We start from the raw sequence: 17,613 nt of genomic DNA, 5'->3' as shown, positions 1-17,613 counted from the left end.
AGATGGGGAAGGAAGAAGGATGGGTAAGGATGGAAATATTGGAAGAGGGTTGGAGGGGGGGGGAGAGGTAGGATATAAAAGGTAAGTGGCCCAACCACTTTGGTGTAATTTAAAAAGTGTATTTGAATTGATAAGATTATTTTTTAAGAGGTATAATACTAACCCATCAGAGTCACATAAATATAATAGGTATATAAGTACATGACTCTGAATTGGTTGCTCAATTATACAAGTTGCAAGTTGCTCTTTTTCGCGATTGCACAACGGATATTCATACGACAGGAAAGGCAATATTTTCTGGCCAGTTTATGAGCTCGTGACAATAGCTTCTTAATGGTGGTGTCCAACCATAGTCAATAGCATAATTTTACATTAGAAAGTTATTTAAGATGTCTCCTAATTGGGGGGCGATGGTTTTTTCAGTATACATAGAAGGGTTCTGGTATTATCCAATCTTCTTCGTCAGGTAAGTTGCTCAAAATCATGGGTCGAGGTAATCATCTTTATGAATAAAACGACGAACCCTCTGTGGGAGAGTCATTCTTTGAGTCCTGTGAGGTGGAGTATTGATGGTGTAATCGGTGGTATTTATCACTTGTATAGGATGTTCTCTATCTGGCATGTATAGTTCTTGCATTGTATAAAGTTGTTTCTTTTTTAGGGTGTCAAGGCGTACATTTATGGCAGTGATATCTTGTTGTGTGTGTAAATCTGCCATTTTAACTCTGTCTCTCCTCCTGGTATTGGTAATAAATCGAAGAGCTCTATTCTGGACCCTTTGTAACCGTAGCATGTTGGTCTTTGTTGTTAATGATATTGGGACACAAGGGTATTCAAGTATAGGTCTTATTATCATTTTATACAGATGTTTTTTGACATGTTGAGGGGCTTGATTGAATCGAAAGAGTCTGCTAAGACCGGCTTTGGCTGTGCTGATCTTTTTAGTTACATGAGATGTTGAGTGGAGCAGCCTGTCTATTTCATATCCCAAGATCTTGTTAGGGTTTCTAATGGCTACAGGTGTACCTCTGATGGAGATACCCCCTTTATCTTCAATGGTTGATGCAAAACATCCTATCGTGCTAACAAGGACCTTGTCAGGATTAGTCGTAATTCTCCATTTCTTCTCCCAATTAGATGTTCGACGAAGTTCAATATTCATTTTTCTATGACTCTCTCATACTTGTATTTTCCTGTTACTGGAGTTGATGAGACGACATGAATAACATCATCTGCAAACTGTGTCACAATTGTGTCATTAAATTCTGGTTGAGGAAGGTCATTCACATAAATGTTAAACAGAAGTGGACTGAGACAAGAACCTTGTGGGACACCAGCCGTCGGTATAAAAGGTTCTGTCGACTTGCCATGAAAGGTGGGAATGATTTTTCTTTGAGTTAAGAAATTATAAATTACTCTGAGAAAAGTCCAGTTATGGTCTGGTAGGTCAATGAGTTTGTATATAAGGCCATCATGCCATAAGCTATCAAAAGCTTTATGAACATCTCTGGTGGCAATTAAGGCAAGATTGCCCTGCTGTTTTAGACTTGCTACAGTGTCAAAAATAACATTTATTGCATGATTGGTACCTCTATGTGTTCTAAAGCCAAATTGTTTTTCAGTAAACAAGTGATTAAACTCACTTGTTTACTTCTGTCTCCCTCTTTCTTCTCCTCTCACTTGATCTTTCTCTCTTCCTTCTCACCCTTCTTTATCTTCCTTCTCTCCTTCCTCGTCCTTTCATCACTCCGTAAACAGGGATGGAGAGGGGGAGCTAGCCAACAACAGCCCTTTCCAGCCCTCACCCACGACCCTTTCCAGCCCTCACCTTCGACACTTTCAGTCCTGGTCCCCAGGATATGCACATATCTGTCCAGCAGCACCACCAGCACCATCTGCACTACCCACATACACTTTCCAAGAGCAACGAAGCTTCTGATGTTTACGTTCATATAATGTATCGCTTACGTTCCAGTCGGCTGATCCTACGTTCATGTCAGCTGGTGTTTGTGCTCCTCCTACGTCCCAATCAGTTGGTAATTGTATTTCTCTTACGTTCCAGTCAGATGGTATTTGTTTTCCTCCCTCGTTCCAGTCAACTGGTGTTTGTCTTCCTACTACGTTCCAGTCAGCTGGTGTTTGTATTCCTCCCTCGTTCCAGTCAGATGGTGTTTACATTAGGGTAAGCTGAAGCTGGCTTAGACTTTCAACATCCCATCAGAGGATCTTTAATAAGCCGATCAGCTTGTGTTTACACTCTGCTCAACAGATCTTCACTCTCCAGTCAGTTAAAGTTGTATTTTGATATGCTGATTCTATGTACAATCACTGGTGACTTAGATTTTGACCTCTCAAGATCTATGGTTAAACCAGGAGCTATCTTTACTCTTGCTTCTTCTTCCTCTGTGGTCTCCTTCGTTGACTTTCTCCTTCCAGTACACACAGCAGTACACACACCAGTACACACAGCAGTACACACACCAGTACATACACCAGTACATACACCAGTACATACACCAGTACATACACCAGTACATACACCAGTACATACACCAGTACATACACCAGTACATACACCAGTACATACACCAGTACATACACCAGTACATACACCAGTACATACACCAGTACACACAGCAGCACACACAGCAGTACACACAGCAGTACACACAGCAGTACACACACCAGTACACACACCAATACATACACCAGTACACACACAAGTACATACACCAGTACACACACCAGTACATACACCAGTACACACAGCAGTACACACAGCAGTACACACAGCAGTACACAAACCAATACACACAGCAGTACACACAGCAGTTAACCCAGCAGTGCACACACAGCAGTACATACACCAGTACACACAGCAGTACACAGAGCAGTACACACAGCAGTACACACAGCAGTACACACAGCAGTACACACAGCACTTCACACAGCAGTACACACAGCAGTACACACAGCAGTACACACAGCAGTACACACAGCAGTTCACACAGCAGTTCACACAGCAGTACACAAATCAGTACACACAGCAGTTCACACAGTAGTACACACAGCAGTACACACAGTAGTTCACAGAGCAGTACACACAGCAGGACACACGACACACAGCAGTTCACACAGCAGTTCACACAGCAGTACACACAGCAGTTCACACAGCAGTTCACACAGCAGTACACACAGCAGTACACACAGCAGGACACACAGCACTTCACAGAGCAGTACACACAGCAGTACACACAGCAGTACACACAGCAGTTCACACAGCAGTACTCACAGCAGTACACACAGCAGGACACACAGCAGTTCACAGAGCAGTACACACAGCAGTTCACAGAGCAGTACACACAGCAGTACACACAGCAGATCACAGAGTAGTACACACAGCAGTACACACAGCAGTTCAGACAGTAGTTCACACAACAGTACACACAGCAGTTCACACAGCAGTTCACACAGCAGTACACACAGCAGTACACACAGCAGGACACACAGCAGTTCACAGAGCAGTACACACAGCATTACACACATCAGTACACACAGCAGTTCACAGAGCAGTACACACAGCAGTACACTCAGCAGGACACACAGCAGTTCACAGAGCAGTACATACAGCAGTTCACAGAGCAGTACACAGAGCAGTACACACAGCAGGACACACAGCAGTTCACACAGCAGGACACACAGCAGTTCACACAGCAGTACACAGAGCAGTTCACAGAGCAGTACACACAGCAGTTCACAGAGCAGTACACACAGCAGTTCACACAGCAGTTCACACAGCAGTACACGCAGCAGGACACACAGCAGTTCACACAGCAGTACACACAGCAGTACACACAGCAGTACACACAGCAGTTCAAACAGCAGTACACACATCAGTACACACAGCAGTACACACAGCAGTACACACAGCAGTTCGCACAGCAGTTCACACATCAGTACACACAGCAGTACACACAGCAGTACACACAGCAGTACACACAGCCGTTCACACAGCAGTACACACAGCAGTTCACACAGCAGTTCACACAGCAGTTCACACATCAGTACACACAGCAGTACACACAGCAGTACACACAGCAATTCAAACAGCAGTTCACACAGCAGTTCACACAGCAGTTCACACATCAGTACACACAGCAGTACAAACAGCAGTTCACACAGCAGTTCACACAGCAGTACACACAGCAATACACACAGCAGGACACACAGCAGTTCACACAGCAGTATACACAGCAGTTCATACAGCAGTTCACACAGCAGTACACACAGCAGTTCACACAGCAGTTCACACAGCAGTACACACAGCAGTACACACAGCAGGACACACAGCAGTTCACAGAGCAGTACACACAGCAGTACACACAACAGTACACACAGCAGTTCACACAGCAGTTCACACAGCAGTACACACAGCAGTACACACATCAGGACACACAGCAGTTCACAGAGCAGTACACACAGCAGTACACACAGCAGTTCACACAGCAGTACATACAGCAGTTCACAGAGCAGTACACAGAGCAGTACACACAGCAGGACACACAGCAGTTCACACAGCAGGACACACAGCAGTTCACTCAGCAGTACACAGAGCAGTTCACAGAGCAGTACACACAGCAGTTCAAAGAGCAGTACACACAGCAGTTCACACAGCAGTTCACACAGCAGTACACGCAGCAGGACACACAACAGTTCACACAGCAGTACACACAGCAGTACACACAGCAGTACACACAGCAGTTCAAACAGCAGTACACACATCAGTACACACAGCAGTACACACAGCAGTACACACAGCAGTTCGCACAGCAGTTCACACATCAGTATACACAGCAGTACACACAGCAGTACACACAGCAGTACACACAGCCGTTCACACAGCAGTACACACAGCAGTTCACACAGCAGTTCACACAACAGTTCACACATCAGTACACACAGCAGTACACACAGCAGTACACACAGCAGTTCAAACAGCAGTTCACACAGCAGTTCACACAGCAGTTCACACACCAGTACACACAGCAGTACACACAGCAGTACACACAGCAGTTCACACAGCGGTTCACACAGCAGTACACACAGCAGTACACACAACAGTACACACAGCAGTACACACAGCAGTACACACAGCAGTACACACAGCAGTACACACAGCAGTACACACAGCAGTACACACAGCAGTACACACAGCAGTACACACAGCAGTACACACAGCAGTTCACACAGCAGTACACACAGCAGTACACACAGCAGTACACACATCAGTACACACATCAGTACACACAGTAGTACACACAGCAGTACACACAGCAGTACACACAGCAGTTCACACATCAGTACACACAGCAGTACACACAGCAGTATACACAGCAGTACACACAGCAGTACACACAGAAGTACACACAGCAGTACACACAGCAGTTCACACAGCAGTACACACATCAGTACACACATCAGTACACACAGCAGTACACACACCAGTACACACACCAGTACACACAGCAGTTCACACAGCAGTTCACACAGAAGTACACACAGCAGTTCACACATCATTACACACAGCAGTACACACAGCAGTACACACAGCAGTTCACACAGCAGTTCACACATCAGTACACACAGCAGTACACACAGCAGGACAAACAGCAGTTCACACAGCAGTACACACAACAGTACACACAGTAGTTCAAACAGCAGTTCACACAGCAGTTCGCACAGCAGTACACACAGCAGTACACACAGCAGTACACACAGCAGTTCACAGAGCAGTTCACTCAACAGTACACACAGCAGTACACACAGCAGTACACACAACAGTTCACACAGCAGTACACACAGCAGTACACACAACAGTACACACAGCAGTACACACAGCAGTACACACAGCAGTACACACAGCAGTACACACAGCAGTTCACACAGCAGTTCACACAACAATACACACAGCAGTACACACAGCAGTACACACAACAGTTCACACAGCAGTACACACAGCAGTTCACACAACAGTACACACAGCAGGACACACAGCAGTACACACAACAGTTCACACAGCAGTACACACAACAGTTCACACAGCAGTACACACAGCAGTTCACACAACAGTACACACAGCAGTACACACAGCAGTACACACAACAGTTCACACAGCAGTACACACAGCAGTTCACACAGCAGTACTCACCTGCCAGTTGGACAGGACAACCAGGGTCAGTGTTATGGTTGTCGTCAGTAACCTCGTCGTCCTGTGCCTCCTCCTTGATGGCGTCGTAGTCGTGACGACAGAACAGCACGTCGTCTCTCAGCGCAAACTCGTCCCCCGGCAGCAGTTGCTTGCCACAGGACCTGCACCTACGGGACGACCCGGCTGAGTCCTCAATCTTCCTTACGTTAATATTACTCTGTAATATTACTGAACCACTGACCCTCAATTAATATAACCCTTACTCCTGCACCTGCATATTTGGGAGCAAAATTTTTAGTGGAAACTCTGTACTCTTAATTCCGTCTACCTGCATGTCTACCTGCCTGTTTACCTGCCTGTCTACCTGCCTGTCTATCTGCCTGTCTACCTGCCCGTCTGCATGTCTGTCTTTCAAAGATGCTAAACGTACAAACACCTCTCTCTCTGTCTCTGTCTGTCTGTCTGTCTGTCTGTCTGTCTGTCTGTCTGTCTGTCTGTCTGTCTCTCTCTCTCTCTCTCTCTCTCTCTCTCTCTCTCTCTCTCTCTCTCTCTCTCTCTCTCTCTCTCTCTCTCTCTCCCTCTCTCTCTCTCTCTCTCTCTCTGTCTATATATATATATATATATATATATATATATATATATATATATATATATATATATATATATATATATATATATATATATATATATATTATATATATATATATATATATATATATATATATATATATATATATATATATATATATATATATATATATATATATATGCAATAAGATCACATTAAACAGGTGATTTCAGAATATACAAAACAACCACTCTGAAAGCGCTTGGAATTTCTCTATTCTTTCAGAGTGGTTGTTTTGCATATATATATATATATATATATATATATATATATATATATATATATATATATATATATATATATATATATATATATATATATATATATATATATATATATATATATATATATATATATATATATATATAAACACATCGGCCGTCTCCCACCAAAGCAGGGTGGCCCGAAAAAGAAAAACTTTCGTCATTATTCACTCCATCACTATCTTGCCAGAGGCGTGGTTACACTACAGTTATAAAACTGCAACATTAACACCCTTCAGAGTGCAGACACTGTACGTCACATCTCCAGGACTCAAGTTCGGCTTGCCGGTTTTCCTGAATCCCTTCATAAATGTTACCTTGGTCACACTCCAACAGCACGCCAAGTCCTAAAAAACATTTGTCTCCATTCCCTCCTATCTAACATGCTCACACACGCTTGCGGGAAGTCCGACCCCTCGCACACAACACCTCCTTTACCCTCTCCCTCCAACCTTTCCTAGGCGGGACCCTACCTCACTCTCGAAGTCATTCTCTTTTGTTCCATCCTCTCTACATGTCCGAACCACCTCAACAACCCCTCCTCAGTCCTTTGGATAATAGTTTTCGTATTCAGCACCTCGTCCTAATTTCCAAACTACGAATTCTCTGCATTATATTCACACCACACATTGCTCTCAGACATGACATCTCCACTGCCTCCAGCCCTCTGCTTGTTGCAGTATTCACCACTCATGTTTCACACCAATATAAGAGCGTTGGTATAACTTTACTCTCATATAATCCCCTCTTTGCTTCTATGGACAAAGTTCTTTGTCTTCACAGACTCCTAAGTGCACCACTCACCTTTCTCCCCTCATCAGTTCTATGGTTAACCTCATCTTTCATAGACCCATATGCTGACACGTCTACTCCTATATATCTGAATACATTCACCTACTCTATTCTCTCTCCCTCCAATCTGATATCCAATCTTTTGTCACCTATTTTTTTTATCCTCGTCATCTTACTCTTTCCAATATTCACTTTTAATTTCCTTCTTTTACATACCCTACCAAACTCATCCACCAACCTCTGCAACTTCTCTTCAAAATCTACCAAAAGCACAGTGTCATCAGCAAAGAGCAAGTGTGACAACTCCCACTTCGTGCTAGATTTTTTATCTTTTAGCTCCAAACCTCATGCCAACACCCGAGCATTCACTTCTCTTACAACCCCATCTATAAATTTATTGAACGACCATGGTGACATCACACATCCTTGTCCAAGGCCTACTTTTATTGAGAAATACTCTAACCTGAGCCTCACTATCCTCATAAAAACTCTCCACTGCTTTCAGTAATCTACCTCCTATTCTATACATTTGCAACGTCTGCCACATTACTCCCTTGTCCACCGTGCCATACACCTTTTCCAAATCTATAAATGCCACAAAATTCTCTTTACCCTTATCTAAATACTGTTCCCTTATATGTTTCACTGTAAACACTTGGTCTACACACACCCTATCTTTCCTAAAGCCTCCTCATTCAATTGCTATCCTATTCTCCGTCTTACTCTTAAATCTTTCAATAATAACTCTAACATACACTTTACCAGGTATACTCAACAGATTTATTCTCCTATAATTTCTTCACTCTCTTTTGTCCTCTTTGCCTTTATACAAAGGAACTATGCATGCTCTCTGCCAGTCCCTAGGTACCTTACCCTCTTCCATGTATTTACTAATTAAAAACACTAATCACTCCAAAACTATATTCCCACTTGCTTTTAACATTTCTATCTTTATCCCATCAATCCCAGCTGCCTTACTCCCTTTCATTCTACCCACTGCCTCACGAACTTCCCCCACACTCACAACTGGCTCTTCCTCACTCCTACAAGATGTTATTCCTCCTTGCCCTATACACGAAATCACAGCTTCCCTATCTTCATCAGCATTTAACATTTCCTCAAAATATTCTCTCCACCTTCCCGATACCTCTAACTCTCCATTTACTAACTCGCTTCTCCTATTTTTAACTATCAAATCCATTCGTTTCCTAGGCTTTCTCAGATATTACTTCTACTATCACGACTACTACCACGATTACTACTACTACTACTACTACTACCATTTTTCTTACTATACTTCTTTGTTAAATGGACGATTAAAACAATAGTTAAATAATGACTATTACTATCTTCAGAAGACTAAATTTAATGGCCATCCAGAGCGAACTGAAAGAGAGAGAGAGAGAAAGAGAGAGAGAGAGAGAGAGAGAGAGAGAGAGAGAGAGAGAGAGAGAGAGAGAGAGAGAGAGAGAGAGAGAGAGAGAGAGAGAGAGAGAGAGAGTGAGAGAGAGAGAGAGAGAGAGAGAGAGAGAGAGAGAGAGAGAGAGAGAGAGAGAGAGAGAGAGAGAGAGAGAGAGAGAGAGGCCTACCTGAAGCACGTACGCAGACCTCCGTAAGCACGTACGTCATCCTACCTGCAACACGTACGATGACGTACCTAAAACAGTCCAGGTGGAAGATTTTCGATCTTGCTCGCATCACCATGTCTGAGCGAGAGAATCCACCTCCACACTTGTCGCATTTAGCACCGAATAATCTGTAAAGCAATGACTGATTGTAAATGCTGTCACAGTAATAATAATAATAATAATAATAATAATAATAATAATAATAATAATAATAATAATAATAATAATAATAATAATAATAATAATAATAATAATAATGATAATAATAATAAATTACTATTATTACTACTACTATTACCCCTACTAGTACTACTGTTACTACTACTACTACTACTACTACTTCCACCTAACTACTACTACTACCTATTCTCACCATTACCACTACTACAATACTACTACCATTGCTACCTTAATTATACTACCACCACTAATTACCACTCCACTACCACTACCCCACCACCACCACTACCACGACTACCAGCACGACTACCACCACCACCACCACAGCTACCACCACGACCACCTCGACTACCACCACCACCACGACTACCACCACCACCACGACTACCACCACTAAAACGACTACCACCACCACCACGACTACCACGACTATCACAACGACTACCACAACTACCATGACTATCACCACTATCACGACTACCACGACCACGACGACGACCACCACCACCACTACCACCAGAATCTTCATTAATCTCCTCTTATATCACTTATCACAACTTCTCCACTTCAACCTGACAGAATTGACACACCTGCCAACTTATCTTCCAGTCTCTCTCTCTCTCTCTCTCTCTCTCTCTCTCTCTCTCTCTCTCTCTCTCTCTCTCTCTCTCTCTCTCTCTCTCTATCTATCTATCTATCTATCTATCTATCTATCTATTTATCTATCTCTATGTATCTATCTCTATCATGACTCACAACAATCACCTTTGGAGCAGAGGTAGTGTGTGTGTGTGTGTGTGTGTGTGTGCTCACCTAGTTGTACTCACCTAGTTGTGGTTGCGGGGGTCGAGTCACAGCTCCTGGCCCCGCCTCTTCAACTGGCCGCTACCCGGTCATTCTTCCCGCTCCGTGAGCGTTATCATACCTCTTCTTAAAGCTATATATGTAACCTGTGTGTGTGTGTGTGTGTGTGTGTGTGTGTGTGTGTGTGTGTGTGTGTGTGTGTGTGTGTGTGTACGTTTACATGTGTATGCATGTTTTTTTGCGTGTGAGTGCATTTGCGTGCAGCCACGCAATACCATGACCCCTACGGAGCTAATCTTTACCCTCTCTTCCTCTCCTCTCTTAACCTCCTCTCCCTCTCCTTTTTTCCCCTCTCTTCCTCTCCTTAACCCCCTCTCCCTCTCCTTTTTCCCCTCTCTTCCCTCTTTTCCTCCCTCCCTTTCCTCTCCCCCTCCTTCCTCTCTTTCCTTTTTTCCACCTCCTTTCCTCTCTTTTCCCTTTCCCCCTACCTCACTTCCCCTCTTTTCCCCTTCCCTTCCTCTTTCTCCCTCTTTATCCTTCCTTTCCGTCATCTCTCCCCTCTGTTACCCTCCCTGTCCTCTCTCTCTCCCCACTTCCTTCCCCTCACCCTCGCCCCCTCCCTCTCTCCCCCACCCTCGTACCCTCCCCCCACCCCCAACAAATCACACACCCCAGCACACGATTATTAGCGAAAATTAGTTTTAAACGCGCGGCAGGTGCGAGTATGCAAATGACCGCTGGTGGGGGTGTGTTGGGGGGAGGAGGAGGCTGTGTGAGGGGAGAGGTGGGGGAGATGGGGAGGGGGAAGGGAGGGGGTAGCTGTGTTAGTGAGTAATGTGTGATCACCCCTCGGATTCTTCACCGAGTAATAACAGGTTAAAATCAGAGTTATCACAGAGTGATCTTATTCAACCTGTTCAGTTCACTGATCAATAACAACAAACACTTTGTTGTCAGAGATATCTGGAGGTATTTACGTTATCCTGGTGTTGCTAAATTGTAAAACGTCAGTAAGTTGGTTTTTGCGTTATGCTGGTGTTGCTAAATTGTAAAACGTCAGTAAGTTGGTTTTTACGTTATGCTGGTGTTGCCAAATTGCAAAACGTCAGTAAGTTGGTTTTTACGTTATGCTGGTGTTGCTAAATTGTAAAACGTCAGTAAGTTGGTTTTTACGTTATGCTGGTGTTGCAAAATTGCAAAACGTCAGTAAGTTGGTTTTCAAATTGGTTTTAGTTAGTGAGATATTGCAACCTACCCTCAGCTAACAAGGAACTTAGCTATAACGGGTGTATATGTATACATAGTGACAGTATGTACATATATACATACAGTTTTAATGAAGTTTAGAAGTTTATTTTTAAGTGATTTAATATTTAAATAAAGAGAGTTGTATCAAAAACCACGAAGAGTTTGTTTGAACAATCTCAGTACTCTTGTTGCATTTTTTGCGAATATTCTTTGTTAAAACAAAGAAAAAAACAAGCAGTGTTACCATACTTGTGTTACCATACTTGTGTTACCATACTTGTGTTACCATACTTGTGTTACTATACTTGTGTTACTATACTTGTGTTACTATACTTGTGTTACTATACTTGTGTTACTATACTTGTGTTACTATACTTGTGTTACTATACTTGTGTTACTATACTTGTGTTACTATACTTGTGTTACTATACTTGTGTTACTATACTTGTGTTACTATACTTGTGTTACTATACTTGTGTTACTATACTTGTGTTACCAAACTTGTGTTACTATACTTGTGTTACCATACCAGTGTTACCATACCTGTGTTACCATACCTGTGTTACCATACCTGTGTTACCATACTTGTGTTACCATACTTGTGTTACCATACTTGTGTTACTATACTTGTGTTACCATACCAGTGTTACCATACCTGTGTTACCATACCTGTGTTACCATACCTGTGTTACCATACTTGTGTTACCATACTTGTGTTACCATACTTGTGTTACTATACTTGTGTTACCATACCAGTGTTACCATACCTGTGTTACCATACCTGTGTTACCATACCTGTGTTACCATACTTGTGTTACCATACTTGTGTTACCATACTTGTGTTACTATACTTGTGTTACCATACCAGTGTTACCATACCTGTGTTACCATACTTGTGTTACCATACTTGTGTTACCATACTTGTGTTACTATACTTGTGTTACCATACCAGTGTTACCATACCTGTGTTACCATACTTGTGTTACCATGCTTGTGTTACCATACCTGTGTTACCATACTTGTGTTACCATACCTGTGTTACCATACTTGTGTTACCATACCTGTGTTACCATACTTGTGTTACCATACCTGTGTTACCATACTTGTGTTACCATACCTGTGTTACCATACCTGTGTTACCATACCTGTGTTACCATACTTGAGTTACCATACTTGTGTTACCATACTTGTGTTACCATACTTGTGTTACCATACTTGTGTTACCATACCTGTGTTACCATACTTGTGTTACCATACCTGTGTTACCATACTTGTGTTACCATACCAGTGTTACCATACCTGTGTTACCATACTTGTGTTACCATACCTGTGTTACCATACCAGTGTTACCATACCTGTGTTACTATACCTGTGTTACCATACCTGTGTTACCATACCAGTGTTACCATACTTGTGTAACCATACCTGTGTTACCATACCTGTGTTATACCATACTTGTGTTACCATACCTGTGTTACCATACCTGTGTTACCATACTTGTGTTACCATACCTGTGTTATCATACCTGTGTTACCATACCAGTGTTACCATACCTGTGTTACCATACTTGTGTTACCATACCTGTGTTACCATATCTGTGTTATACCATGCTTGTGTTACCATACTTGTGTTACCATACCTGTGTTATCATACCTGTGTTATCATACCTGTGTTACCATACCAGTGTTACCATACCAGTGTTACCATCCCAGTGTTACCACACCAGTGTTACCATACCAGTGTTACCCAGTGTTACCATACCAGTGTTACCATACCAGTGTTACCATACCAGTGTTACCACACCAGTATTACCATACCTGTGTTACCATACCAGTGTTACCATGCCAGTGTTACAATACCAGTGTTACCATGCCAGTGTTACAATACCAGTGTTACCATACCAGTGTTACCATACCAGTGTTACCATGCCAGTGTTACCATACCAGTGTTACCATACCAGTGTTACCATACCAGTGTTACCATACCAGTGTTACCATACCAGTGTTACCACACCAGTGTTACAATACCAGTGTTACCCAGTGTTACCATACCAGTGTTACCATACCAGTGTTACCATACCAGTGTTACCACACCAGTGTTACCATACCTGTGTTACCATACCAGTGTTACCATGCCAGTGTTACCATACCAGTGTTACCATACCAGTGTTACCATGCCAGTGTTACCATACCAGTGTTACCATGCCAGTGTTACCATACCAGTGTTACCATGCCAGTGTTACCATACCAGTGTTACCATACCAGTGTTACCATACCTGTGTTACCATACCAGTGTTACCATACCAGTGTTACAATACCAGTGTTACCATACCAGTGTTACCATGCCAGTGTTACAATACCAGTGTTACCATACCAGTGTTACCATGCCAGTGTTACAATACCAGTGTTACCATACCAGTGTTACCATACCTGTGTTACCATGCCAGTGTTACCATACCAGTGTTACCATACCAGTGTTACCATGCCAGTGTTACCATACCAGTGTTACCATACCAGTGTTACAATACCAGTGTTACAATACCAGTGTTACCATGCCAGTGTTACCATACCAGTGTTACCATACCAGTGTTACCATACCAGTGTTACCATGCCTGTGTTACCATACCTGTGTTACCATACCAGTGTTACCATACCAGTGTTACCATGCCAGTGTTACCATACCAGTGTTACCATGCCAGTGTTACCATACCAGTGTTACCATACCAGTGTTACCATACCAGTGTTTACAACACTGCCTGACCTTCCATTGTCAGATGTTGAAGAAACTCAGTGTTTAGGATGTAACACAGGTGGTAACAGTAGAAGTTAATATGAAGTATAAACATCTCAAGATCCCAGCAGTTCTCCCAAGAAGAACTCAATGTTCTGATACATGATGTCAGTCTGTCAAAGCCACCATCTGAACTTTCAACATCCAGACTACAAGAAAGGAACCAAGACATTGACGTCTGTTTTTAGACAGCTCCATTACAAGCTTGCAACGTGTCGTATTGCACAATTATAACCAATATAATCTCTTCCAGTTACTTAACAAAACTGTTCTGATGACCAACATAGAAGATAATCTTACAAACAACGTTATCATATGAAGTAATTAATGGTATCTGAATTATCTGTCTATGACAATCTCTTATTGTATAGAATAAAGGGCTAATATTTTATTTTTTTTATTATCACACTGGCCGATTCCCACCAAGGCAGGGTGGCCCGAAAAAGAAAAACTTTCACCATCATTCACTCCATCACTGTCTTGCCAGAAGGGTGCTTCACACTACAGTTTTTAAACTGCAACATTAACACCCCTCCTTCAGAGTGCAGGCACTGTACTTCCCATCTCCAGGACTCAAGTCCGGCCTGCCGGTTTCCCTGAATCCCTTCATAAATGTTACTTTGCTCACACTCCAACAGCACGTCAAGTATTAAAAACCATTTGTCTCCATTCACTCCTATCAAACACGCTCATGCATGCCTGCTGGAAGTCCAAGCCCCTCGCACACAAAACCTCCTTTACCCCCTCCCTCCAACCTTTCCTAGGCCGACCCCTACCCCGCCTTCCTTCCACTACAGACTGATACACTCTTGAAGTCATTCTGTTTCGCTCCATTCTCTCTACATGTCCGAACCACCTCAACAACCCTTCCTCAGCCCTCTGGACAACAGTTTTGGTAATCCCGCACCTCCTCCTAACTTCCAAACTACGAATTCTCTGCATTATATTCACACCACACATTGCCCTCAGACATGACATCTCCACTGCCTCCAGCCTTCTCCTCGCTGCAACATTCATCACCCACGCTTCACACCCATATAAGAGCGTTGGTAAAACTATACTCTCATACATTCCCCTCTTTGCCTCCAAGGACAAAGTTCTTTGTCTCCACAGACTCCTAAGTGCACCACTCACTCTTTTTCCCTCATCAATTCTATGATTCACCTCATCTTTCATAGACCCATCCGCTGACACGTCCACTCCCAAATATCTGAATACGTTCACCTCCTCCATACTCTCTCCCTCCAATCTGATATTCAATCTTTCATCACCTAATCTTTTTGTTATCCTCATAACCTTACTCTTTCCTGTATTCACCTTTAATTTTCTTCTTTTGCACACCCTACCAAATTCATCCACCAATCTCTGCAACTTCTCTTCAGAATCTCCCAAGAGCACAGTGTCATCAGCAAAGAGCAGCTGTGACAACTCCCACTTTGTGTGTGATTCTTTATCTTTTAACTCCACGCCTCTTGCCAAGACCCTCGCATTTACTTCTCTTACAACCCCATCTATAAATATATTAAACAACCACGGTGACATCACACATCCTTGTCTAAGGCCTACTTTTACTGGGAAAAAATTTCCCTCTTTCCTACATACTCTAACTTGAGCCTCACTATCCTCGTAAAAACTCTTCACTGCTTTCAGTAACCTACCTCCTTCACCATACACTTGCAACATCTGCCACATTGCCCCCCTATCCACCCTGTCATACGCCTTTTCCAAATCCATAAATGCCACAAAGACCTCTTTAGCCTTATCTAAATACTGTTCACTTATATGTTTCACTGTAAACACCTGGTCCACACACCCCCTACCTTTCCTAAAGCCTCCTTGTTCATCTGCTATCCTATTCTCCGTCTTACTCTTAATTCTTTCAATTATAACTCTACCATACACTTTACCAGGTACACTCAACAGACTTATCCCCCTATAATTTTTGCACTCTCTTTTATCCCCTTTGCCTTTATACAAAGGAACTATGCATGCTCTCTGCCAATCCCTAGGTACCTTACCCTCTTCCATACATTTATTAAATAATTGCACCAACCACTCCAAAACTATATCCCCACCTGCTTTTAACATTTCTATTTTTATCCCATCAATCCCGGCTGCCTTACCCCCTTTCATTTCACCTACTGCCTCACGAACTTCCCCCACACTCACAACTGGCTCTTCCTCACTCCTACAAGATGTTATTCCTCCTTGCCCTATACACGAAATCACAGCTTCCCTATCTTCATCAACATTTAACAATTCCTCAAAATATTCCCTCCATCTTCTCAATACCTCTAACTCTCCATTTAATAACTCTCCTCTCCTATTTTTAACTGACAAATCCATTTGTTCTCTAGGCTTTCTTAACTTTTTAATCTCACTCCAAAACTTTTTCTTATTTTCAACAAAATTTGTTGATAACATCTCACCCACTCTCTCATTTGATCTCTTTTTACATTGCTTCACCACTCTCTTAACCTCTCTCTTTTTCTCCATATACTCTTCCCTCCTTGCATCACTTCTACTTTGTAAAAACTTCTCATATGCTAACTTTTTCTCCCTTACTACTCTCTTTACATCATCATTCCACCAATCGCTCCTCTTCCCTCCTGCACCCACTTTCCTGTAATATATTACATTATTTGACTTTTTGTATGATATACAAAATAATTTCAATGAGATTTGTAGGTTAGTTCCGCCTGGTCAATATAATGTATATAATGTATATTTATAATGTATATAATGTATATAATGTATATTTATAATGTATATAATGTATATTTATAATGTATATAATGTATATTTATAATGTATATAATGTATATTTATAATGTATATAATGTATAATTATATTGTATATAATGTATATTTATAATGTATATAATGTATATTTATAATGTATATTTCTCATCTTTCATGTTTTTCACTGGGTTACCAAATTTATCAAAAACTGGAGCCAGTCAAGCAAAACTGACCATAAAATGAAGCTGCAAAACAACCACTGTGGGAGTTGAATGATGCGTTTAGGCCTTTCGTGTTGCAATCAACACGTCATCAGGAGCTTGCAGTGTT

General features: G+C 42.2%; 1 protein-coding gene across 3 annotated transcripts in view; it reads right to left on the bottom strand.

Moving 5' to 3' along the window:
• The window catches only part of LOC138853773 (insulin gene enhancer protein ISL-1-like), a 562,317-nt gene that overhangs the window by 352,747 nt on the left and 191,957 nt on the right, over nucleotides 1-17,613 (bottom strand). For 2 of the 3 annotated variants that reach the window (XM_070092442.1, XM_070092445.1), the window contains exons 4-5: nucleotides 9,549-9,647; nucleotides 6,209-6,375 (exon numbers count right to left, since the gene is read on the bottom strand). In XM_070092442.1, the coding sequence (XP_069948543.1) occupies nucleotides 6,209-6,375; nucleotides 9,549-9,647 (266 nt within the window). The remainder of the gene's footprint in view (nucleotides 1-6,208; nucleotides 6,376-9,548; nucleotides 9,648-17,613) is intronic. The other variant, XM_070092443.1, reaches the window with a different exon arrangement.

Source organism: Cherax quadricarinatus, chromosome 39 (assembly GCF_038502225.1).
Source record: "Cherax quadricarinatus isolate ZL_2023a chromosome 39, ASM3850222v1, whole genome shotgun sequence".
Lineage (NCBI taxonomy): Eukaryota > Metazoa > Arthropoda > Malacostraca > Decapoda > Parastacidae > Cherax > Cherax quadricarinatus.
This window is presented reverse-complemented; position numbering and strand designations above follow the sequence as displayed.